Below are 27,882 nucleotides of genomic sequence, written 5' to 3'. Positions count from 1 at the left end.
CTGTCGATCATCCTGTCAGGGCCTTCTGAAAGACCACCATGGGCCCCCCCCCCCCGGGTCAAGGGATTTTTCTGAGGCCCTACCAGGCAAATTCTAGAAAATTTCAGCCAGATCTCATTTTGTGAGGCCTCTTCTTCTCTTGATGCTCCCCCGGACAGTGCTCGAGTGGGCCCATTCCCTGCATCCTATAATTATGCCATGCCGTGAATTTTGTGATGGCTTCGAGCCAACAAAAAACCCAGTTTCGATAATCGTAAAATAACATGAGCCCTCAGGGCACTTAAGATACCCCAATTAACTTTGTGAAGGAAAGAGCCTTAAGCGTACAAATTTAATTTAACGCTGAAAGACTGAATATTTGCGAATATCATGCCTATATCTAAACAAATCGTCACTCATACTCTGATAAATAGGAGATAGCACTGAAATTCCCGCACAACAATACATGCGTACTCAGATTTTTGGGTTTCATATGCATACTTGCGCTTCAACTCATCCGGTAATTAATAGTGATAGGTTGGAGTTCTTAGTTTGTGAAAGATTGAAAGAAAAATTGTCAAGCCTGCAAAATTCAGAGGATATAACTGATACGGTGCTATTTTAAGAACGTTACTAAAATTTGCAACAAAAGTTATTCAATTCTGTCTACGGGACAGTGCTACGATGGATGAAAATGTACGAGTATTTCATACAAAAAGTTGTATATTTATATTTGCATTTATAAAGTTATACAAATTACCTATATTCACAGGCGTAAACTTATATCCGGCATATGAGAACGAGCCCCCCCCCCCCTCCCAGTATTTACCAAAATATTGTATTCGAGCTCTCCACATGTTTTTGAACACTCTCGATATTTCCAGTAATTTTACGCCTAGATCTATATTCGGTATGTTAGTGAGGATGAGAAAGTTAGCTTCGTTGAAAAAATGGGACGTTATAACAGGGAAAAATAAATAAAACATCAGGCCGGCGAAAATTATGGAAAAGTCCTGTAAAATGCGAGTCAACTAGTATCTAACTCACACACACAGAGTATGCCGGTCACTAAATCCCAAAAAAATCATTATTAATGTCTTAGGGAATGTGTCTCGATGTCTTACGGCAATTTTTTCAAGCAATGATTTTTGAAGCTAGTTTTTATGTAACAAATTTTTGCATAGCATGAGGCCTGAACCATTCAATCATGTAAAAATATATATACCAACCTGCAAAACGGTAACTCACTCTTTACCTGAATAGTTATGTATTTTACTAGCTCTTCTCTCTCTAATTGATAAAATTTCAATCAGATTTTCAGGTCCAGGTAAAACATGCTTTAAACTGAAAGCGTAGCAGTTTTCTAACTGTAAATTCACGAAAAAACTGAAGTAATTCGAAGATTATGAAGGGATCGGTAGAATTCATAATGATCTATTTTATTTTCCCGTTACTTCGATTCTTGCTGCAGAGCTAGATAGAAGGAAATACTCGTGGAGGGAACAAATTAAACCTCCGTCCATTGTTCTTCAAAGTCTTAATTATCCGAACTTCGTTGAGCATTTGCTGTGAAAACTCGAGTGACTGGATGAAGGACTCTCCTAAGAAGGAAGATAGAGAGGGAGTTCGTTTTCGAGAGGACACTTAATTGGATCATTAATTGTCTTTTCCTCTTTCTGTCGATGTTCTCTTGGAAACGTTCCACGTGGACATCGAAACTCATTACAAAGACAGTCGCATCACAAAATAGGAGGGGGAGAGAAAAAGAAATATAAATCCCTGTACTATAGTTGTAGTTATTCAGTGGCTGGTAACGAAGCAACTGATACGTGCAGTTATTTATCCTTATTTTCTTAAGATGTAATGTTCATTTCCTTGTTTAAGGTTCGTAAGACCTGAGAAAGCTTATGTTTCGGTAGTTTCCTTTGAGAGGCAAAAAAGAAAAATCGATCAAAACAAAATCAAAATATCTCATGACCAGTTTATAAATGTATATGCATAAGACAAGAGAAATGGATGCTAAACTGCAGATATTTCACGAGAATCCTGAAGAAGGATGTGATAAATACTTTCTATCATAAATTCATGAGAATAAAAGGATAAAACCGACAACATCGATTATAATCTAAGATAATCATAAAAATTCTGCCCTTTACTCAATGGGAAAAAAATTTATCTATGTAAAAGTTTAAGACAAAAAATGTTGAAAAAAAATTATATTTGGGTCTTTGAAGTGGATGGATAAATAGCTTTAAAGTGGTCTCCCAACACGGCGAAAAACTATGCTCTAGTAGGAATATCGCTGAAAATATTATTTAAGTATTTATTCATTTCAATGTGCTATTCGATTCCAGTACGAAGTTCTACAAATTAAAATACTTGATTTTTCAAAGAAATGCATTTTTAACAGCTTGCGTGCATGATAAAATAACATGAAGTCGATGAAAGTGAATAAACATTTATTCAAAATAAAAGAAACTGTTCGGTTCATAAAATAACGAAAAAGATTTGAGAGCCATTCTTGGGTTATAAAAAAATTAAATTTAAGAAAAACTTCCAATTTATATAAAATTCAATCCTTGAAAATAAATATTGAGTCAATAAAAATCTCAATTTTTTCATCATTTTATGAGCGCTGAAGAGTTTTCTTTATTTTGAATCAATTTTTATATATTTACATTGATGACATGCTATTTTATCATGAACTTGAATAGATATTTTTCTATTAATTCTTTCTTTCACCTGTTTGCTTAACACGTGTAAAACTTGTCTGTAGTAGAAATTTAAATGTAAATCGTTGTTTGCAGAATTATGGAATATAGTATTGTAAACATCAAACAAATTTTATATAGCAATTTTTTAGTACTTTACATACCTAAATAAGTGATAAACAGCTGAAGTGGACATTGTGTTTTCGATCTTAACAGTATTCATTTGGAGAGGGTTCTGCTGTATTAAAAATTAGATCTGGGAATCGATTAAAATTCAAACTGATTAATCAAAAAATTTCAATCTATTTAATGACTAATTAATCAAATTTTAGTTGAAAATTTTGGAATGCTAACCGTATAACTACTGTATATAATACCAGTCGATGCTATAAATCTATTTTTATTTTTTTCATGCACTTGTTCGCTAGATGTAAACAAATATAGAAATAGATTAAAAGACATTAAGGCTACCATCTTGAAGCAATTGAATATGATCAGCAAATTTGTCAAGTCCTGAAATTTCTTCACTGAGATATTTTTTGTTTTTTAGATAATTAATTATGTATTTAGTTTAATCCTGGTTTTCAAAACACTTGTTGTCCTAGGGATTGCCCAAATGGTACTGGGGAGGGGGGGGGGGGTGGTGGAGGAAGCTGATGTTTTCCGAATACGAAAACTGCTGTTTACAGCAGGGGGGGGATAAATTTTTGTCTTGTCCTCTAAAACTTCCTTCAAATTCATTTCAATTGATCAAAAATCGATATTTTTATCTACTTGTATTCTTCCATGTCGAAACATTTTAAAGGAAGAAAAAAATGATTCACCCTTCTTTTTATATGCTTGTGAAAGATCGCATATCAAGTTATTTATGGTGTAAATGTGTTCATACACATGACATAAAATCAATATATATTTATACTCCCTGAATAAAAATATATGCATATTTAACGTTTAATGGTTATTGTTTATTATTTAATATTAATAACGATAAATAATTTTTTTTTAAATTTCGATATTTCACAACAATTGTAAATTTTTATCACTTTTTTTCATATACATATATTCAAAAAAATATTAAACTGAATGTATTTACTATAATTTCAATCACATGGAGAAGTGAAAAATATTAACAATAACATGAAACATATTTTCAATGCATCATATTTATTCATAAAAAAACAGCAAGAAATACAACAACCGTTTAATTGAGAAACAAACTGTCACAGCTTTCTAAACATTTCTCTTTTTTCTTTCTTCGTTTTACATAATATGATGCTTAAATACGAAGAGACTATAAAGATAGAGAGCGAGAGTTTTTAGAGAGAAACTACGAATTGTCACTTGAATGGCGGAAATTATAGTGATGCCAATCAATCAATCAATCAATCGTAAATCAATAAAAAGAAAGATCAGAGGAATTTTCAATTATTAAGAAAAATTAAGTGGAAAATACACACAACGTTTAGTAATTGCAATGATCCCAGCGTTGTAGGTTTGCGGTAAACGTGCCAATAACGATATTAATTTCATAAAAAATCAATTTATTTATCCAATCCGTTCACTTTTTCATTTTAAATTCCTTGAGATTAATGGAATGTTTGAGTTTATCTTATTTTTCTTTCAATGGAAAAAGTCGAGAAATAAACATATTTATCATTCAAATACAGTAGAAAAAAATTAATTTAGAGAAAAGTAATTAAAAAACTCGTTTTTTTTTCTTTTTTCAATAAGGTTCTTCAACCACTTAATCATGTAATTGAGTTCTTTTTTTACACTTTCCCAATATCATTCCCTTCTTGGTGTCCATTCTTGCAATATTTTAAGGACAAAAAACTCAATTAAAATTTGGAAATTGTTATTTTTTATTTTTTTGTGAATCAATGCAATTGTCTTTATAAAGTACTTTTAAATAGTGAATTTTATATCTATCAGTTAACCCGAATTGATAAGTTTGATTGAATCTTCTTTTAGAAAACTTATTAAGGAATTTTTAGCTAGAAATTTATTTTTCCTCAAATTAATGTTTTTCCTTAATTTCCTAATTTTTTTCCTTAAAAATTATTGGTTTTTTTTTTTATCAATTTCTTAAAATTTAATTTTTTATCTTAATTTCTTAAAAGTTAATTTCTTAAGTTAAGTGGCTATTAATGCTTCTACTTCAGCGCCTCAAGCAACAGTGCGTGAAATAAAGAAGGCAGTGTCGTGTTTCTAGTGGTGTAGATGGTAGCATGCTTACCCGGTTTGCAAGAGGGCCTGGTTTCGAGTCCCGGAGGAGTCCAGATGACTTTTCTTTCCAAGTTCACCTCGGCATAATGTAAAGAAAATATATTTCGTTTTTTTTTTAATTAGTTTTCTTAAAAGTTATTTTTTCTTAATTTCTTAAATATTAATTTTTATTCTTAATTTTTTAAAGTTTTCAAATTTATATTTAAAAAGTTTTTCCCCCATTACCTTGATGCATCAAAAGAAATTGTATTTCTATGAAAAAAATGTACTTCGAGTACAAAAAATTTCATTGTTTTATATTGTAAAGACCGTTGAGAGAAAGTCCGTTGGAATCGTAAACTTTTTTTAGAATATGTGTTACGGTGAATGCGATAAATCGGTTATTACAGCCGGTTATTATCGGCATACTAATCGGTTTTGTTATCGGTAATTATATGCATAATAACCGAACAGTTTTAGCCAGTCATTATGCATAATTGCCAGATTTGTCACATTTACCGTAACATGTATATTACTATTTGTATTTTTATTACACTGAAATTGATCATCCTTGTTAAATGGAAGACGTGCTGTGTTTATTGAGAATATATATATATTATAACGGGTTTTTTTCACACAAAAAACAACGATGAAAAACGTTGTAAGCGGGAAATCTTAATGAGAATTGCTTAGAGTTGAGACCACAAAAATTAGTCGTACCAAGCGGGAAAACGTTATAAGTGGGAACATCATAACCTGGATCTACTGTATTTTCACATATGTGTTCAATTGATCTTCGCTGAGTAGTTGATTTTTTCATTACTTTGAGAAATGTTTAATTTTTTTGTGAATCACATCTCTAAATCAAATAACTGGTTTTTTTTTCTTTTCGAATCTGCATTTCCTAATCAATAGTGATTCAATTTCATACTTTTCTTAATTCCAATCTTTCTCTTACTTTTCACACATTGATAATGCAATTAACATCCCTCGCATAAAAGAAAGCATTTGCTATTTTTTATAAATAGTTGGAATTTTTCCTTTCCTTGTTTATAGAATAATAATGTTGGATTCACGTATTCCTCCCCACCCCCTTGTTTGCATCAATTCAAGATACAAAAATTTTAATGATTGAAAATTTTTGTAGTGATGAAAGAAATTATATCAAGGATTTTTTTTAAAACACAAAGTGAAAAGACTGGATGTTATGGTTTCGGCACAGTCACGGAAAAAAAAACAAGAAAAATGACATCAATATTTACAAATATTTTCTTTTACCTAAGAAATTTACATTTTTTTTGAACGACACAAAAACATGATATTATGATACTAGAACACAGACACGCACACACGTATAGCTGCCAGACAAAATCAATGACATCAGAGGGCTTCCTCATTACTTGTTCTCTAATAAATAGCCATTATCGACTCACTTATCGAACAGTTCTTCCGGAAAAACACATTTCACGGTATAAATAACAAAATAAATAAATAAATAAAACAGATCTAAGCTAGAAGAAATGATTATACAAAATGTGAATATATTATAAAAGTTGGCTCCGATGAATTTTTTTCCCTCTATATAATATATCGGTGTCCATGAGTGATATTAATAAGCCAATGTAAAATAATTGGTTCGAACCACTATAATAACATGGTTTATTTTTCATCAATATTTTTAGGAACTCTCTCCTTTTATCTCTCTCAACATGATAATGGGATTTTTGTGGGCTCATGATATATTTCAAAAAATATTTTTGTGTTCTGATCATTTTGATAATGAAATTCAAAAACTACAATTTTTTTTCATTATTTTGGCTGAAAAAGAACAGTTGATATTTTGAAAGATGTGGTTGTGTGTATACAATTTGTACAAAATCACCAAGTTATTAAAATTTCAATTGTAACTATAAGATATGATAAGCAATCAGAGATATTGTGGACTGATATTATATAATTGTTTTTTTCTCATTCAGCGTAATAATTGTACTATATAAATTTTTCGTGTATAATACATGGAAAATATGAAATTTGTTTTGCATATTCCTTTTTAAAATTTTATTCTTTTTCTATACGTTTCGAGCATATACAGGGTAAAATATTTTTACACAATTGATCCCGATTAAACTTCTTTTTAGCAAGAAAATGTGTCAGCAGCCATTTAGTTAATGTGTGTTTAAAATATAAATAAATGTTATCAGGTATGAATCGGTATTTGTGAATAGATGGATTTTAAAACTCTGATAAAAATCTTCAAATACTATTTTATTATACATCAATTTTGCCAATTTTTTATAAATGCCATCAAACGAAAGACTTCTTTTTTTTATATCTGTGTTGTAATCGTATTTGATATGCAGCGTTCAGATAACCTTCACTTTCTATAAGTTTCAGTTAACATTACTATTCTGGAATTTTGATTTGTACTTCTTAGAAAATAGCATAAAAAATACGTCTAGAAAATCTTGGTTGTTCTCAAGACATTTCCAAAACTGGATTCGATTGGCTTATTTGTTTTTAAATTTCAAGATTATGATTGTATATTTATGAGTATATTATTTGTGAGGTATTAAATGAAATAATTAGCATTATTCTTGCAGGAAATGTCTGATTTATGAAACAAACCAAAACAATATTTGCAAACATGCATTAATATTTAGCGATTAAATTTAATTTAGGCAAGTTTGATAATCATGTTCCGAGCTAAAAATGCAAAGAAAAAGGAACATCAAGGTGAATCTTTCAACAATGATGTAATCATCTGTGTTGCGATACAAAACAATAATTTGTGTGTTCACTGATAATATATTCAATAAATAATACACATACTGTTTTGCATAGTTACAGTATTAACCAACAAAAGAAAAAAAGGAGTTTGGTCCGTGCTACTTTTTTTTTTTTTTGTATTTAAAATGCTATAAATTTGTTGAAGATTCATTTGTCTACTTGTAAGTAATCGTATAGAAACTCATACTCCACTTAAATCACACCCAAAATGACCTCCATCACAACCTAACGTCACAGCTGGAGACCGAATAAAAATGATTTCATAAGCATTAACTTGATAACGACTAAACCTAATTTACTGTTAATGCTAGCAGAACCTTCAAAAGCTGACGTTATATGAAAGTAGTTTCAAAAGAGATCGACGTTTTATTTTTCTTACCAAAGTTCGCACTGTATTTACGTCAAGAAACTGTTTTAAGAGTCTTTTATTTTCCTCTATTTGTTTTGATCAGTGTTTTTTTAGGTTTAATTCGTATCAAAAATTTGTAGGTTATGGCAAGGGTGTAGTTTGGTCGGCCAATTTTTGAAATGGCATGGTATGATCACCCTTCGTTGACATGGTCGTGGTAACAAAGTGTATAATGGCAAGGTTTAGTGACAAAACTTCGTTGATAAGGGTATGGTCAGCCATCATTGGAAAATGTAGTACAGTCGATCATTGTTAGCGAAATCATAATAAATCATAATATCGTCAGCCATTGTCGGCGAAATTATAGTATTGGCAGCCATTTTTTGCCACCGGGCAAAGATGTAGCATGGTCAGCCAATGCTGGCATAAACTTATTGTGGGCAGCTATGGTTAACGAGATCATTGTTTGAAAATTCATTTATCAATTACTATGAGTGGTTTACAATAAAATATTTTAAAACTGTGAAAAGTTATTGGTAAAAGTAAAAAAATAAAAGTAAAAAAGTAAAGTAAAAAGTCCATGTATTAAAATCATTTTTGACAACAAAAAAAAACTTTCGTACATTTTATACTTATTTTCTTCAGCGAAAAAAAAAAAACTAAATACATTGTAAAACCCATTTACTCCAAGAAAGAGAAAAATAGTATTGAATACATTAAAAAAAATTGTGATTGATAAATGAGTAGCTTATTTTCAAAAGGGAACATTTTCACAATTAATAAATTTATAGTGAAATTTAAAAAAAAACCCTTTTTCTCCAGAATACACTTGCTCTGCAAAAGTGGGAAATAGCCCATCAGGTAGTATACGGGAGTGGTATAAAAATATTTCAATACTATGTTTCTTGATCAACATTCAAAGGTCAAAATCTTCATTTAAATTTTGAAAATCTCCGGTTTTGAAAGAAAATTAGTGGAAAAATTTTACCTTTTGATTAAAATTTTAGCTAATCAAGTCTGAAAAAATAAAAATTTCTACGTCACCTGTTGAATCCAGAAAGTTCCAACTGACCCACGAAAATACCTTTACTGTACTCTCGTTATTAACGTAAGAAACACAATCATTTCTACAGTTGGACATTTCACAACGAACATTCCCGTTTGCGGATACCTCCACTGACGAACGCCATTTTGATACATCGACGGGACTCAATGTATCTTACTATCCATTAATGGGCACTCTTCGTTAGCGGACAAAACATTCGGTCCTATGGGTGTCCGTCAACAGGAGATGAAAAATACCAATGTGCATGAAAATAGTGGATATGTTCCCTTGTGAAAATAAGCTCCACAAATATATTAGGAATTATTCACTGATATCAGCCTCTCTGAAACACTAATATCAATCTATGTTCTTTATGAAAATCAATTCATTTTCTGTCTCTCTTTTGGTTTGTTATTATGTTTTCATTATACATATCTTCTCTTAATCCATCTTTGTCGAAAGATTCTCACCCACATCTCTTGAAAAAACATGCATTTATTTATTTTTTTTAATTTTATGTAGAAATACAGAATTTGCATAACGCATTCTTTTGTCTTCAAGAGAGGAAAAAAATGAATTCCTCACATAGATTTGATATTTGAAAAGCCCATCGAGAAAATAAGCTCGTCACAAATTGTATTACACTTACTTATACCAAGGAGTCAAAGTCAAATTGCATATAGATTCACACGTATTAATAGAAGAAAACAAAAACAATACTTGTATACAGATAATATTTCCATCTCCTTAGAAGTAGTTGAAAAAAATTTTACTGAGACAGTTGTCTGGATGTACATTCTTCAACCACAATATATGATTTTTGCTTCTTTCTTCATGTTCTTCTTACTCAAAATACCGATGAATGAGCAAATTTACAATTTTTTTACACAATATTTTTTTTCAACAGGTTCATTACAACAAGATCGAACATCGAACAGCGAGTTGATGATAACAATTGGAAAGGAGAGTGTAAGGAATCTTGTATAAGGATGGGCATATATATATATGTATACATATATTTTTTCATATATTTACTGTCAATTTCATAAAAGTTTTTTTTGTTTAAGCATTGTATATAATTGTATACGTATAATAATATCATATGCAGGTATGAATGAAATGTGCTGTTATACAAAGACGACATGTAAAAACCCGAAGCTCGCTGCCGTGGCTTCGAAAATAACCACTTATTTATTTATTTTTTTTTTGTAATTTTTGTTTATCTCTTCAAGCACTGGCGGTTATCACAGAAATTAGTTTGTATTTTTATTATTCATTTTTTTAATATATACCTCCGATCGTGCGAGTGCTCTCATTCTATAAACTCTTTTCTGGAAAACAAATAAACATTTCAAAGTGAAATTGTTGTTGTTATTGTTGTTATCTTTGAAGCTCTAGGATTGTCTTGTGAGATATCATACAATTGTAGAATAAAGGATGATAAACAGGATGATGACAGGTTCGATACTTTTTTCCTTTTTAGTATCCACGAACACAAAAAATGAATTTTTAAAAAAACAACATTCACAAGCTGCAGACGAGATACGTCATTTAATCATCATGCACACTAATGCCATGAGCAGCACTCCATTAAGGCGGCACAGACAACATTCAAGACATTTTTTTTTCCGAACACTGTATGTACTGTATATGTTTTGAAGTGACGCCACGGCACAACGAGGCTTCAAAAAAAAAAAATTGGTAACTGTTTTCCTAAAATCTCCGGCGGCAGCAGCGCTAATTTGTTTGAGTGGAATTCCAAACTCGACTTGTGTTTTTGTCAGTCTCCATTACGTCCTAAGCACTTTCTACGATATGTAATTTCTTCGGATTCAGCTGTAAACGAGTTTGTTTATACATATATATATATACGTGTATATAGATATATATGCAACTTTTTTGCTAAGCTCCTGGCCCCTCTCGATATTTTGTTTTTTCTAATATTTTTCACTTCTTGTATATTCAAATTTTGTGGTCCCGAGAAAATTCCAAACCGGACGATCATAATTTCATTCTGGCTTCGCATCACAAGAGACGGATTCAGCAACTGGGTTCCTAAAGATTGAAATCAATTAATAATTGGAAATTGAAAGAATCAACAGCAAATTATCACAAAACGTGCAAATCGTCAAATACAGTTGAATCCCATTTCAACAAACACCGTTATAGCGAAAACTTTTCTAATTCTTAAATAAGTTTACGTAGAAACAATGTATTACGAAATGAAAAATCCGTTACAACGAATTCAAAAACAAGTTTCTGAAAATCAATAAAAGAATAGAGAACGTTGCAAAAAATGATCCCTTAAACTTTTACTGGCCGAATTAAAATTTGAATTGTTTTTTTTTTCTGTTATTTCCTGTCCTGATCCTTTATTTTAGAGATATTAACCATAAAATTCATGGAAAAAAAATTTCCTTGTATGTTTTCTGAACTTTGCCATGTCCATAGGAACAACATTAAAATCAAAACAAAAAAAAATTTATTCTTCCTTGAAAATAGGTGATTGAAAAAAAAAAATTAAATTTATGGTATAAGTGCTGAAATGAATGAAATTTTTGTTTACTAAATCAAGTTTGGAATCTCATGCATTCAGGAAAAAAAAGTCAAGTGCTTTCATGTAAGAAAAATATTTTTTTTTTTGCATTAATAAAACCGATGTTTCCAATTGGGAACATTGGCCGTTAAAAGTTAAAATCGATTTCAGAGATTGAACTTGCTGAACTGTTGGGGAAGAAGTGTTGTTCTTCTATAGCTTGTGGGGGAAGAAATTTTAATCAATGCGATGCGTGAAAAAGAAATAGAATCCGTGGTTTATACCACAAGTCAATGCTACGCGTTAGGAATGTTTCATATTTCTTCTGTTTCAAAATGAGTGGCCTCGAAAGGAAAGAGTTTTCGATTAAAGAAAAACTTTAAATCATTTCTGAAGTTGATGCTGAAGTAAATAAAAAACAATCTGAAATCAATTGAAATGCGGCATATCTCCATCTACTTTTTCAACATTTTTGAAAATATTGGACTAAGTTGAAATATTTCAAATTCAAACAGTAGTTATAGAAGCCCATAGAAAAAAGAAGTCTTTCAAATTGTATCTGTCTTTACAGGACATTCGTTCAAGACATTTTCCAGAAACACATGGTTTCAGGAAATTCATTCCCGAAATTTGCCAATTGCCAGGCCATTCATATGAAAAAAGAGTTTGGAATTTACATGTGCTTTTGGATGCGAAATCTTTCAAGCATTTGTTTCAAGCATTGCACGTGTTTGAGCGCGCGTATACTTTAGAGGAATTTTTTTTGTTTTCTTCGGCTTCCACGATACTTGTCCAAAAAAAAACAGGGAAAACGGATTGTTTGCCTCAAATATGTAAAATAAGTAAAACTTAGCCAAAAAATTCAATGCTTAATTGATTCGAACTGCTGTGAGTTATTTTTTAAATTTAATTTCATTTTTTTATTATCTAGAATGTAAGTAAATAATTTTTTCCTTAGAATAAAATTCTGCTACAACGAATTTTTTAACGAATGTTAAAATTCATAAAATCGGAAAGTGTTTTATAACGAAGTGATTTCTTCAGTTTCGTCATAACGAGATTCGACTTTAGTCAATCAGTGAAAAATAACGGTACCGTCCTATAATTAAAATGCATTCGTTAATGAACAATGAATTTCACATTCTTAATTTTTTACAGGTTATAAATATAAAGCATTCTTTCATTAAAAAATAAATTAAATCCAAATCCATTTAGAAGCTTGATTCACCGGAAAATAAAGGTAAAATAATGAAAAGTAAGCTTTAGATTATATTTGGAATAATATCATAATTATATCAACTGTTGTCGAATTTTCAAATTAATTGCCAAAGACCAGTTTGATTTTCCGTCTAAATTTTCTTTTCAATTCGAATTTTTCAGCTGTTTCCTTGAAATAATAAAATCTGCCAAAATTATTTGTCACATCCCCCATTTTTTTCTACTAAATTTATATATAAGGCTTATTTGAAACACAATTTTACCCCAAAAACATCTCACGGCATATCATGACTGATCACAAATTCACAAAACATCTGGATTGATACGGCACTCTATTTGGGAGCAATTGCTCTCAATGAATAAATTGGTTCATGTTGGAAAAATCCACCCTCGTCCAGTTTTTTTGTAGCCCATTAAAACCACAAACCTTGGGCTTCGACTCCTTAAAAAAATTCTAACGATGGAACAAATTTTTTATCTTTGCCATTATTTAGGGTTGCGAGACATCCCGTATATATATTTTTCCGCTTTGAAAATTATTTTTTTGAGCTCGTACATCTTCAAAAATGTTTTGAAAATTTAAAAAAAAAATTGCAAACAAATTTGTGTTCCTCTTCCCCCCCCCCCCCTCAGTACCGTATTTTCCCGCGTATGAACCGTGAATTATAAAAAATCCGAATCTCTTTTAGTGCGTATTTTACGAGGTTTGTTCTAAAGTATCCGACCATAATTTTTCGTGCATAAACCGATGAATCTAGGGAAGCGTGGTTTGATGTAGAACGTATGTAAGCGATGCTAGTGCGCATGCTTGAATTTTCGCCCGTCTGCAGAAGCTGTAACAGTAAATCGCCGATGAATTAAGAAGTGTAAGTGAGAACCGTCGCATTTTCTTCTGCATCAACAGAGTCCTCACTTCGTAATAACGATCTCATTTCTGGATGTAGAGGGCCTGCCAGAGAGAATGTGCTTCTCACTCTCCACTGATATGCGTCCATCTTTGAAGCGGTTGCACCACTCCTTTAACCGTTGTGGTGCTCATTTCTTCACCTCCGAAAGTTTGTTGAATCTTTTGGATCGTTTCTACTCAGGAATCACAAAGCTTCACACAAAATTTAATGCTATAGAGTGTCAAGTTTTCCCTGCCATTTTGTCAAAAACGAAAAATTCGACATGGCACTCACTTACACTTCCTCACTCATCGGCTTTCTGCCGGCGACTGGCAGTTTCTGCAGGCAAGAAAAAATTTAAGCATGCGCTATCTAGGATTGCCGACTTACGTGCATCAAACCAGGTTTTCCTAGCTTTGTTTGTTCACATACAAAAAAAATATATTCAGATGCTTTTTGTACAAACCTCGTACACTGTTGCATCTTACCTGAACCTTTTTTTTATAGGGGGTTAAATTTTTTTTAATTTGTTTGTAAAAAGTTATTTTTTTAATTTGTAGATGGCATGCGACAAATGAGTATACAAACTCATTATTTTAACGAAAAAATAACGAACAATCTCTTCTATTAATCAAGACTTAAATAAAACCATTGAACTAATTAATAAAGATTCACTTATGCATAGATAAATGAAATTCTCACATGCGGATTCTACGCCACTGACTACGGGAAGTGATATTTTTTTCAAAGTAGAGAAATTCGCATCTATGGATTATGCGCAAGAAATTGTGGAACTCAGGTGGGCCACCACTCCCCACGGATATCCCAATATTCTAGCTCAAACTCTCTAGTTCACAGCCCAGAAACACAGTTACTAAACTAACTGTTTTACTTACTTACTAAACTAAACACGTATTTGATAACAGTTGACTTATCAAATACGAGTTGAGTTGATTAAAAGCTTTGATTTGTACTGTGTTGTTTAATTTCCATTCATCATGGAAATTTATTTATATACAACAAGAAATATGCCATAAATTATTATTGTACTTGATTGATATGATTAATTAATCTTCGTGGCTTATTATTATTTTTACCTGGGTTTCTGACTTCGCTGATGGAGATGCTGGTGCCTCACTGGGTACCGGAATCGATATCTCTCCGATTTCTTGTTCGTCTTCCTCTTGTTCTCTCTTCAGGATCTCTATCCAGTACTCGTAATTGTCCTGCAGGTTCTTAGTCTGTTGGCAAACAATTTTCCGCCGCCTTCGACATCGGGCTGAGCTCGCTCCACCTTTTCGTTTGGAGAAAAAAAAAGTCACCAGTGAAAATAAGCGATGCCACCCAAAATTATGAATTTTCACGTTTTCATTATATTTTATTGAAATTTTTCACTTCATATTGAAAAAGATGTGAGTTATTTTATGATGGTGTTAAAATATTTTAAGAAATCAGTAAAGTAATGAAGTTTAGTTGAGAATCGCATAAGAAATTCACTCAAGTTTTTTTTTTTTTTTTTTTTTGGCGGGCGTATGAGTACAGAGGTCCCTTCCTTCAAATCAAAGACAAATGTTAAAATATGTCTAATGAATGCATGGGTTCAGCAGAGTTGAGGATCTGATCCTTAAATGATCTGATCCTTAGTCGTTAAATGTCGTTGACGATAAAAGTGAGGAGCATTTGTAAATGTTATTCTATATTGGAATCTACTATGACCATAGTCTACGCGTTATACTCAAGTTGTCATGAGAAATGAGATCGTTACAACCGAGTTTGAATGTAATATAATGTTTGCAATTATTTCCTAAGGAGCAGTTAGTACTTTCACCTGCGGATACTGAATCACTGGACTGAGGTCCGGCATCTCCGTTCTCAATTCTATCAATACTTTCATCTTCATCTTCATCCTCAGCTTCATCATCTTCTCCATCTTCAAATTAAAATAAGAAATGTAAGACACATAACCCTTATTTCATGATGTGTAAATTTTTTGAGTGAGAGTGAATATATATATAAATGTGGAGGATTATGGCCAAAAACCCTCTAAAAAAAAGAAATATGAACTCTGTCAATATAGTCAACAATTGGAATGCAAAATAGTGAAGCAAGTTGCAGAAAATATGAAGTTCGAAAATTACTAAAGCCAGTGTCTGGGCTCTCATCAGGAGGGAACAACCCGACACTGGCTGGAGGCAGAACGTTTCTGAAAGTACTTTAAGCATTATGCCTTAGAAAGTACTTGAACCCTTGACGTTCTGCTTTTGTACTATTCAAGTCCATAATTATTTATAAATATGTAATAGAACAATAGCAGAATATCGGGGGTTCAAGTACTTCCTTAGGCGCGCGTGATCCTTAAAGTACTTTCAGAAATAGACTGCTTCAGCCAGTGTCAGGATGTACCTCCCAATAAGAGCCCAGGCACTGGCTTTGATATTTCCCGAATTTCATATTCTGCAAAAAATGCATTGAAACACTGTTTTGCATTCAAATTCTATTTATCTATCTATCTATATATATATATTTATTTATTCATTTATTTATTTATTTTTTATTATACTATGCGAGGTGTTGATTAGATAATGTTACCGTCATCGACCCAAATGCCAGGTAAAAGTCCAGCCTCGGCGTAGGTAGTGCATAGTGGTGCCACCAAGTGGCTAATGAAAGATTCTTGTAACTTGGCCAATTGTGGTTTCGTCCTGTCCATAAACGGAGAAATCTGTAATCCTCTTCTTGCTTCTTCGTCACCCTTCACAAAAAGAAATATTTATAATGAGCTCGACACGTTGGAAATTTTCTTGCGCTTAAAAAGTATTAGAAAAGCCTTACTCAAGATATCCACAAGTATTTGCATAAGTTAAAGCAAAAAGTTTTCTTTCCCGTTTTATGAGTTTTAATAAGAGCTTCACCGGGAAAAATAAGAGATTAAACAGTATTTATGTCTTAAGCTCCACACTTAACTCTTTTATGAAGTTCATTTCAAAAATAAGACCAAAGTGTCACCACATTGTAGGATGGATGATGCAATGTCAGTGAATGAGAGATCGGTTGTAGCCGAGAACTTGGGAAAGGAAGATGCGTTTTTGTTACTTTTCTGGTGCATGCTATTTTGAACCGAGCATTGTTAGAAATATCATCCTCCAGAGCACCTCTGGTGCTGTGGTGTTTACAAATCAAATTTATTAAATAAATCATTTCGATATATTACACTTTTTCTGAAAAAGGTATTTGGCGTTGAAAGTCAATATTGCTTTCTCAAACTGCTGCTACTGATGAATAGGAGGTTGGAACTGCACTCAAATGGTCACTACTACTCATACTTGACCGTATATGCACTTCGTAATTGGTGAATGTCGGAGTGTGTGTGTGTGTGTGGCTCTAGCGTATCAAATATTGAAAAAGTGTTTCGTATTATAGTGGTCAAATGACTGAAGCCCATCATCCCCGCAACCTGAAGTATTTTGCAACGAGTGCAAACAGATTTATTTTCAGATTGTTATCGCAGAGGAATGACCATGGTGGGTAGTGTGAAATAAATGAAACGGTAATATATTAACAGAACATCTTGCGACACTTGCTCAGAAAAATGCGCAAAAACTGACTTCACGGACAGGATTTTCATTCTGTGTCACAATACACAAGCTTGAGAAAGATTGTGATCGAAGTGGTTATCTAAGTATGGAAGCCAGATGGCAGCACGAGTGCACCACAAAACAAGCATAACTCCAACAACATAAATACTTTAGGCCCATGCAGTTGCGCACATACAACACGTTTTTGCATGGGTCAATTCGTTGAAAATTCTACAGAGGAATGTGTACGACGCCGCTGTACGGTTAAGTAGTAGTAGTCTTATGTGCCCAGATATGAGTCCGGAAGGCTCATTCACAAGTTTCAACAGTCTACGAGACACAGATTTTCCACCTTAGAAGGACTTTTTGCCGATGCTACCTTGAACTATAATCGATTTGACTGCTTCTACGGCAGCTATCTTCAACCTGTTGCTCGCCCCAAGGAACCAAGAGTGATCAATGCTGCAGTCCGATTTTGTGTTCGTGAGCACTTGATCAACGCTTCAATTCAAGTTGCGTAAGGGTGCTCTTAGTTTGATGATGAGCATAGGCTGTGCTTGCGACTCGAAAAAGATTTCCTCTGCTCTACGATTAACAAATCTCAAAGTGTTTAAACGTAATCATTGAGAGGTTAAGTGTTTTTACACATTACAGTAATATTAAAAATATATAATACCTATAATCAAATATATTTGTGAATAAAATGGACAGTGCGGATAGCTTTTGAAATATAACCTACGAATAAATACAGTACTATTTATGAAATACAAAAATAGGCCCTATCTATATTACCAGTAAAACAGCATGGCATAGTTACCTGCTCGTAAAACTCCTGAGCAATGCGGTATGTCCACTGGATGTGGATGTCCCGACACTTGCAGGGCCCGTTGATATCGGCCAGTTTGATTATCATCTGCATCACGAGTAACCTGTCGCTCTCCGATGTCCAATCGATACCCGGTGAATCATCGTCATTCATCTTGTGAGTACATACGAAATGAATGAATGAATTTATATACAGAGTGTTCCATAAATTCGTAAATGATATAAAAATTCACAAAAATTGAAGGAATTTGTATATTTAAATGCGGTTAACAAAAAAAGTTATTCTTATGGAGGGCGATTTTCTTTGGTGCAGGAAAAAATAATTCGATTTTTTGTCGATAGAGCGTGCTGAATGAGAACAAATCACTGAGAATACGCATCAGAGGCTTATAAAATGCAGTTTAAATGACTATTATTAGCTCATTTCCGAATTTTCCTGTTACTACTACTACTTTAACCCAAACCAACTGTCCACATATCGCCATTCAGCAATTTAATATCGATCGAGTTGGGTCGAAAATGAAGGCTCAATCTATTGGTGGTTACGTCAGGTAAAGAACTCGTCAATATTTTTCCGCAGATTAAACTCGCGAACTTGACTGTAACCTTCATGGTTGTCGACGACCATCTTACCACTACACCACTCGCAATTTTATTGGGGCTTACCATATTATGCTAAATACTGTATGCTTCTAAGGGTAGGTAAGGATATTGCTTGTGCTACCAATGGTAAGATTTTCATTGTGATGTTGGCATCGGTGGATAAAGCACTATAGGGGAAGTTGTTTTATCTCAGTCACGAAACATCGGCTGAAGGTTTATTAACGTTTCAGACACAGAATAGGTTGAAGAAAGGTGCAGATCCGATCACTCCTGCTAGACTTTCGTGCAGTTAAAAAAACTATCGTTAAAAATTTAATATTTTTTTCGGTACCAAAAAACACCCTCTCCGTGAGAATAAATTTTTCGCAAACCGCATTCAAGTATATCGATTCCTACAATTTTATAAGTCGCTGTTATAAATGCTTAGCCTGTGTTCTTTAGCTTTATCTCAATGGTGAATCATAAATAGCTTACTTTAGCATTGAATTCGGCTATGATATCGAAATGCCGCTTGAGATCAGTGGCAAGTATGAGTTCTATGACTAGGTAGCGGAATCGCTTGAATTCGGCTTTGTCCAAGTGACAGAGCCAGTTGAATGACGTGTTGGACAAGAACAGACTCCACGCTGCTGCGGCGTGATGATTCTCCAGAACGGATCTGTCATTATATAGGATTGCCTGTGGAAATTTATATAAAAAAGTTGTATAAAATTCGCGATTCTTCTGGCGTTATACTCGTAGATGCATAGCATTTTTGAATTCTGAAGCAAGTTAGCTCCGTTCTATCGCGGAAGATTGTCGTAGAGAGATTATAGTTAAATATTATTAAACAGGGGTGAACCAATTTTAAAAATACAGTCGAATCCCGTTATAACGAACTCCAACTGATCCGAGAAATCACTTCGTTAAAACCAAATTTCGTTATAAAGGAATTGCAGGTTTTTACTAACATTCTTCCTATGTGAACTTATCTGGAGATTAGAAAAGTGTTCGTTAAAACGAGATTTTCGCTGTATCGGTATTCATTGAAATGGAATTCGACCGTAATCACTGAGAAATTGGTTTCATTAATTAGCTTCAGGAGAGAGAAAGAAAAACAATACACTTTAAATTCTTTCTTTCGTTTTACTTACCTGAGTTGAAAAGGTTGCGACGAGGAAAGCATTTGTCCGACCAGGATGATCGTAATCGTGCATTGCAGCAGCAGCGTACAGAGCCATGATTTCTAAGGCTGGGAAATTGGCACCGACTACACCGTACACCTCTTCGTCGTCTTCCAAGTCAGTTTCTTCTTGTTCATCCTCCCTTGAGAGGACATCAGTTGCCGGAGAATCGTCTTTGTCGCCTATCCGTGATCTCACGTGATTATTCTTATTGTAACGAACTGTAAAAAAAATTCATCAAGGAATCAGTACAGTGTATAACAAAAATTTCATTACATTTTTATCTCTAGTTTTTGACGTGTTAACGTCATACGCACGGAAGCATATATCATTGATCATTTTTGTCGCACCACGGTCAATTTCTGCACACGAGGCCTAATTAGACCGTGACCTATAATTTATTGCCGATTCCGAACGGCAGGCTTGTTTTTTATACTCATCGAGAGGTTTGTGCGCTAACCCCTCGATGGGGGACTCCTTGTGGTAGCAATTTTTTCTGTGGTCATGTCACCGTTTCTGTTGTACCCCTGTGTCAGGAAAGTTTTCTGACAAGGACGAACCGAGTATCGAACTCACGACCCGTATAAACATCCTTTGGTACTTTAGGCGAGTAGCTTATCGACCTGGGCTACCGCGCCCAAAGCATATATCTAGTTCAAGAAAACTAAATGGCCCCAGTTAGGCAGAAATATAAATATTTCTGTAAACCACGGGTGCTCAACCTTTTTGAGAGTGCGGGCCACTTGACTTACCTGGAAATGTGCCACGGGCCCCTTGAGTTTCTACCTGGAATATGTGTCGTGATTCCCGGTGATATGAAAGTGTGTTGTGGGTCGCTTGAGTGATCTAGAATTGTGCCGGAGGCAATATAATTGATCTGGAAATGTGCCAAGAGCCACTTAAGTGATCTGTAAGTGCATTACCAGCCACTCAAGTGATCTGTAAGTGCATTACCAGCCACTCAAGTGATCTGTAAGTGCATTACCAGCCACTCAAGTGATCTGTAAGTGCATTACCAGCCACTCAAGTGATCTGTAAGTGCATTACCAGCCACTCAAGTGATCTGTAAGTGCATTACCAGCCACTCAAGTGATCTGAAAGCGTGCCGCGCTAGAAAATATGCTTGGGGTCACTTAAACGATCAGGATATGTGCCGTTTCCGGCTTAATTTATCTGTAAATGTGCCGTTGGCAGATTAAATTATCTGGAAATGTGCCGCGAGCCACTGAAGTAATCCAGAAATATGTCACGGCCAACATCAGATAACTGTGAGGGCCACATTTGGGGTTATGGGTTGGCCACATATGCTGTACCTGAGGCAGCAACAAGAGAAGATTTGAGCATTCTTCAACACATTGTCCAAAGTAGAGTGAAATGCGAACGTGTAGATAATATGTTGTGAATTGTCTTAGAAATAGAATCAAATAAACCTACATTGAAAATTATTTTTGGATCACTTACGAAAGATAATGATGAATAAAATTTTTATTCATATATCTATTCTATAATATAAAATCACAAACTCGAAAAGGGCCTGTTGCTAAGCAACCGAGTGACGGAAGTGGGTGAAGTTTTTGAGTGACGGAAATCTGTTACGTTTTTGTGTTACGGAAGTCGGTTACGATTTTGGGTCAAGTATTCATTTAACTCTAGCACATATTGGGACCCATTTGACCCATCGGGACTATGTTATGTGCATGTACCGAGAGGCTCCCATATCCTACAGCAGGGTCCTTAGGCTGGAATTTAGATGGCGAGCCCCCAAACCAGCTTTTCAGGGCCCCTCTGTGGTTAACAATGCTGCATTAAGAGATCTTTCAAGCGGCTTTGGTGGTTAATTTATAGTGTGAAAAATCAAAAAGTGATTAGAATCGTTCTGGTTCTGTCAGCCCTGCCTTTGTGGGGGGGGGGGGGGGTCATGCCGAAAGGTATGTATATGTATAATATACATATAACAACAGTGCTCCCAACACACAGGGTCGGGGTACCCGGGAGGATTGTACGTATACCTTCATGGGAAAGTTAAAAGTTTTCATTTCCAGGGGCCCTTGATGGATCTCATTGTTTTCTTGCTGCTTTAACGTTGAAAAATTTGCGACAGCGGAAGCACAAGATATATCAAGTCTGGGGGCTCCCAAAAATTTGCGAATGCGGTCACGGGTAGTTGCGTGGGTGGTCCTGGATTTTATTCGTTGGTAAAACGAATACAAATGAAAATGTTTCATGGCCCTCGCAGCGGGATATGACTGACAAGCTTCCAAGTCGCCAAGTCGGGGGCCCCATGTTTACAGGTTTCATTTTGGGGGGCCCTGGACGAATCTCATTCATTTCTGTTGTAGAATTTACAACAGCGGATGCCCGAGATAAAGACAGTCTGGGGCCCCACTAAAAGTATGCGAATACAACGGGCAACTGATTGGGGGCCCTAGCTTTTATTCATTGGTAAAACGAATACAAATGAAAATTTTTCATGGCACTCGCAGTGGGGATGACCGACAAGCTTCCAAGTCGGGGGCCCCCCCCCATGTTTACGGGTTTCATTTTGGGGCTCTGGATGAATCTGATTCTTTTTGTTTTTTAACATTATACAATTTGCAACAGCGGAAGACCGAGATAAATCCAGTCTGGATTCCCCACTAAAAATCTGCGTATTGTGTTCTCGCTACTGGGTGTGGGGCCCTGGATTTTATTCGTTGCAAAATTGAAAAAAATGAAAAATTTTCGTGGCCCCTTACAGGGGTGTGTCCGACAAGCTGCCGGGTCAGTGCTCCATGGGAATGTTGATAGGTTCTAATTCGGGACCCCTGGATGTATCTCATTGATTTTTGTTGTTTAACATTGCAAAATTTGAAACACATCGGTAGCCAGAGATATATCCAGTGTGGGCCCCACTAAAATTCAGCGAATTGAATCTGGGGTCCCAGTTTCAGGGGGTGCTTGATGAATCTCATTTGTTTTTTGTTGCTTTATCATTATTTTTATTAAAATTCGCTTCTTCAGTAAGCTGGTGCTTTCACACGTCTCTTTCCATAGCACGCTGATGAAGTGGGACGAAATAAACAAGATATGCTGTGAAGAGAAGTGGGTGGGGGGGGGGGGGGGTTAACCGCCAAAGGTGGCAGGGGGGCAGAGCCCCCCTAGTAATTATTTATATAATAATAGAATTTTATTCATGTAAACATAATTCTTTTTTCCTCTTAAGGACCAAATTAGAAAGTCTTATGTGGGGAAAACAATTTTTCATGACGGTAATCTGGACATATTTTGTTATTATTAGTCATTATGTTTCTCTGAAAAATTATAACTTCCTATCTTTTTTCTGTTAACGGTGGGTACGAAAATTAATGATTATTTCATAAATCATTTAATCATTATTTTTCCTTATTTTATCATTATTTGATCAATCTTTTCTTAAAAAAATAAATGGAAATACTTACGCGATGGATGTCTATGAAGTGGAGAGTCCGTTGAATTTCGTGCCATTTGAATAAATCCAGGCACTGGTTGAGACATTAGATAGTAAACTCCGTGTAGTACATCGGACGCGTGCATCCCATTATGATCTGCGTAAACGAATGATAGCATACTTTTTAGACAGTACAAAAGGAAATACACGTTGGTCAAAATAATTTAAATTTTCGCACATTTTTCAAATCTGAGGGTGTCCACATGGCCCTCCACAAGGTTAGGGCTGACAGTGCCTGGGATGATTCTCATCATTTTTTTCTTCACGCTATAAATTCATCATAAAGGGGGGCCCCCCCCCATAAAAGTCTGGTCTGGGGGGCCCACAAAAGATGTCAGCCTAGGGGCCATGGATGTCCAACCTTTTGGGTTCTAGGTCACGCTCGAAGTGCGCACTGTCGATAAAATACATTTTGAAGTAGTTTCTCATAACTAAAAAAAAAATGAGTGAAGCATTACCCTCTTTTACGTGTCGATAAAAGACACTTAATATCTACAGGGTGATTCTAAACTCGTGGGACAAATTTCAAGCGGTGATATAAGACTCCTAAAAAATCATTTTTGGTCGGTCATAGAATGTGCGACCGAATCGCAATAGCAAAGGCGGTAGAGGTTGTTTTTGGAAACTGCACAACATCACTTCACCGAAAGCAAATATCATATTTTGTTGACGGATTTGCTGCAATAAGTACAATCAACCATTCCGAGGGTGCAGGGTATTGTAATGTGGTAGTTTTTCTCAGAGCCGTAACTAGGATTTTTGCCGCCCGGGGGGGCAAACATTATTTTGCTACCAACTTTAAAATTCGATAATTTTGTAACGGTTTTCTTTGTTCCCACCTACTAAAACTGCCGCCCCCCCCTTAATTTTGCCACCCGAGGCAGTTGCCCCCTCCCCCTCTAGTTTCTGCGCTGAGCCTTCTCATGATGCAACTTGGGTAACCAAAAATCTACCTCAAATCATTGTACCACTTGTTTGGCGCAGCATAACCTTGATTATTCTTATTCTTACACCAATAAAAAAAACAAACGCTCAATCCAATCCGAAGGTACATATGTTCTTGTCATTATTATTTACAAAGAAATATAAAAAAAATAATCTCTTTCTTATTTCAGAATATAACAGTGGTTCTCAAACTTTTGCCACTCACGTTTCCCTTGCTCTAGTCATCGGTTACCTGCGGCTCCCCAGAATAGTTTAACAGTTATTGTGCATTCATAAAAAGAACTAATTTTCAAAGCACGAACGGGTGCGCACATTGTTATCTCCGGCTCGCCGTAACGCCTCTGACAGAATTTAGTGACACCCTTAGGAGCCGCGACTCATACTTTGGGGGAGAAACACTGGGTTCTAAAATTATGCTACAAATATCATGAAAATGAGTGTAGTATATTGTTAAATATATTGTAAAAACTTAAGGTAGCTAAAGTAATGACGAAGTTCTTACATGGTTTGTCCCGATATCCCCTCTCGACTGCATGAAAGTAACTAAAGAATGGAAGTAGTGGAATTCGAAAAGAATCGAACAGGCCGGTGGCTAGAAACACCCTGTAACACATCTGTAAATGATAAAATACATACTAAAAATATCTTCATATCAAAATTTCAAATTTCAGCAATAACTTGTTTGTGTGTACTATACAGGGTAATTACGAATAAACTGACGCTACTCAGACGTATGTAGCGCCCATTCTGATGGAGGCGTTTTGATGAAACTTGATACATGGGAAAAATGGACCACGGGAATAATATACGATATATGGACCATGGGGAAAGGAAAGATTCAATAAAAAATATTGTTAAATTTTTTACCACCAGGTGAAAAAGGGGACACCTTTTTTATTGCAGTTGTCTTTTTCCCATGGTCCAAACAATGTATATACAAAGTTTCAATGCAATGCGTTCACCACAACGGGTGCTACATGGGTTGGAGTAGTGTCAGTATAATTAAACTGAGTACTCTGACCTATGTAGCACCCGTTGTGGTGGACATATTTCATTGAAAATAGGTACATAAGGGAAAAAACTAAACGTTTTAAACTTAGCGTTTCTAACGTTATTAAACGTTAAAAAGCGCCACTTTCACCTGGGGGTCATTAATTGAACTTTTTTTATTGAATCTTTCTTTTACCACGGTCCATATATCCTATGTATCAAGTTTCATCAAAATACCTCCATCAGAACGGGCGCTACATACGTGTGAGTAGTGTCAGTTTATTTATAACCCCCTTGTACTTAAAATAAGTTACTGCTTAATAGCACGTGTTGATGTTATCAATGAATTACGTGATGAATATTTTCCAGAAAAACCAACAGTAGCCAGATGCTTACATTGGGGTTTCATTCTTTTTTTATGATAATTTTGAATCATAAACTTACCCATTAGTTAATTTTTTTTTGTTTTCAAGTATGAAATCATGAAATGGCTTTTTTCGTTAATTTCTTAGTGTCTATGTTTTCTTGTTTTGAATTTGTATTTCTTTACCTGAGAAAGTATCAGAGGTCCCGCTTGCCGCTGCACATCAAAGATAGGGAAGTCCCAAATATCAATCAAGCCAAGTAGTCGGTCGTTTGCGATTTGCTCCAAGTCGTAGACAACGTCTTCCACAGTGACCGAGCTGCTATCGACGACCAGCTGATCACCTGCACTGACCACAACGACATGCTCGTCCTACAGATACATAGGGTATGTAGGTTTTGTATTTCCATCATTTTAGATCACACATATATAAATTTGAGTTAAATATATTTTCTGATGAAGAATATATACTTTTCCAGTTGAGGTTACATGGAAAAGTGTAACAAAAATGCATCGCTTAGAATTTCTGAATTTTGAAATTATCGAAACGAACAATGTGTCTGCGTGAGAGTGAGAAATAAAAGTTTTGAACAATAGGTACGAGTACTAGTACACGAGTTCCTAACGGCGAATATACATTACAGCCCACGTTTCACGATTCCAACGTCTTAAAAACGTTCTAAACGAATGTACTGAAAATGCGTTCGTACGTGAATAAATATCGGAATATTTATCAGGTGCCAGGAGTCAATAAAAGATTTTTTAAAACGAATTTCGTTACATTGCTCCTGAAAATACTTAATCTATTTCACACAATTAACCATACGAATAACAATATTAACTCTAATTTCAACATTTTTCATTAGCAAAAGACAAACTGTGATGCAATAAATGCAGATGTTTGGGGTTTAATTGGGTTTTTTTTATAACAGTAACAAAAAACTCATGTAATTTTATCACAGTATCGATGTATTCAGTATGGTCATAATTATTTTGTAGATACTATATAGCGCAAGAAACTGAGCATTTTACGTATATTTACATAATCTTCACAATCCCTGCACTGTGTTAATATGGATATTTTTATATGTTCTTGCATGAGTATATTTAAAGCTTTATATACATTTATAAAAATAAATTATGCAGGGTGTTCTGTTAATGGACCAACAAACTCAGAGGGTTGTTAGTAGACATTAAGAGGAACAAAAACTGCAATGGAACATGGTGTCGCAAACCACATTGAGAGAGTGAAAATCGCATGCAGGTTTCGACGTCACGCTGGAACGCCAAAAAGTACAATAATAACTACTAAAATATTTATTTCATTAATTATTACATGAGTTGTTGGAAGTGTTGCACAGCATTGCACAGTCTACAACGACGTAAAAACGATTCCCGGACGCGCTCAAAAGATACCAGGTATGCTTTTGATGTCTGCCGCAGTGACGACAATCCGCGCTATGAGATCCTCCGGTGTGTCCACAGGATATTGTTGTTGGTACATCCGCTGTGCTGAGCTCCCATTGCCATCTGCTCGACCGTAAATCAGATGCATATCAGCGTATTCCTCGTTCGTGTAGTCAGCCATCACGATACTCAAATACAAATATTACAAATACAAATACCACGCCACAATAGGCAAATTGCCCAACGAGGTGGCTGACTTAAGAACATCATGGATCCCCGATCCATTTTTTGGAGGCCCTACCTACTACTGCTACACCACACATGCACCCCGCCCACAGCCCCCCCCCCCCCGCGGAACCCCCTACGAATCGGTACATGCGGGAATGGGCTTGTGCGTGTAGTAAAACCTGACGTGAAGTTTTTGTTTCTCTGTAATGCTTGTTATGTTTAGTGCTGCCATCTGCCACCAGTTTTTCTAACTATGAGTGAAGTGTTATGATTGAATGATTTATCGTTGTAGGACTGTTGCTCTCTGTGGCGAGACTTTTTAACGGGGAGATCGGCTCGCATTTGCACCTTGAAGTTGGGAACCACAGAAAACCAACTGCAGCCGACCACAAACTGCTACACGTGCAAACTGCTAGAGTTGAAACAAACTGCTACACGTGCTTACTACCGCAATAGCGCTAATTTACGTCGTCCGCAGCGCGTGATCTTACCCAAGCACATGCGTTTCGCGACGCTGCTTACGTCAGATATGGTGAGAGAACCCACGAACGCATTCAGCTATCAACTGACATCCACCTTTCGTCTCTTCTGGACTCTGA

General features: G+C 35.0%; 1 protein-coding gene across 1 annotated transcript in view; it reads right to left on the bottom strand.

Annotated features, from left to right (window-relative positions):
• Nucleotides 1-3,858: 3,858 nt before the first annotated feature.
• LOC149076239 (uncharacterized) overlaps nucleotides 3,859-27,882 on the bottom strand; it is a 51,443-nt gene continuing 27,419 nt past the window's right edge. The window contains exons 7-16 of the mRNA XM_089243811.1: nucleotides 25,835-26,020; nucleotides 24,797-24,908; nucleotides 23,321-23,446; nucleotides 19,854-20,104; nucleotides 19,195-19,398; nucleotides 18,110-18,271; nucleotides 16,307-16,469; nucleotides 15,546-15,647; nucleotides 14,815-15,011; nucleotides 3,859-11,131 (exon numbers count right to left, since the gene is read on the bottom strand). Coding sequence (XP_089099937.1) covers nucleotides 11,117-11,131; nucleotides 14,815-15,011; nucleotides 15,546-15,647; nucleotides 16,307-16,469; nucleotides 18,110-18,271; nucleotides 19,195-19,398; nucleotides 19,854-20,104; nucleotides 23,321-23,446; nucleotides 24,797-24,908; nucleotides 25,835-26,020 — 1,518 coding nt within the window. The 3' untranslated portion in view covers nucleotides 3,859-11,116. The remainder of the gene's footprint in view (nucleotides 11,132-14,814; nucleotides 15,012-15,545; nucleotides 15,648-16,306; nucleotides 16,470-18,109; nucleotides 18,272-19,194; nucleotides 19,399-19,853; nucleotides 20,105-23,320; nucleotides 23,447-24,796; nucleotides 24,909-25,834; nucleotides 26,021-27,882) is intronic.

This window comes from Pholcus phalangioides, unplaced genomic scaffold (genome assembly GCF_987345545.1).
Source record: "Pholcus phalangioides strain wild (caught in Gottingen) unplaced genomic scaffold, Ppha-v1.0 ptg000015l_1, whole genome shotgun sequence".
NCBI lineage: Eukaryota > Metazoa > Arthropoda > Arachnida > Araneae > Pholcidae > Pholcus > Pholcus phalangioides.
Note: the sequence above shows the minus strand (reverse complement) of the source record. Positions and strands in the feature narration are given on the sequence as shown.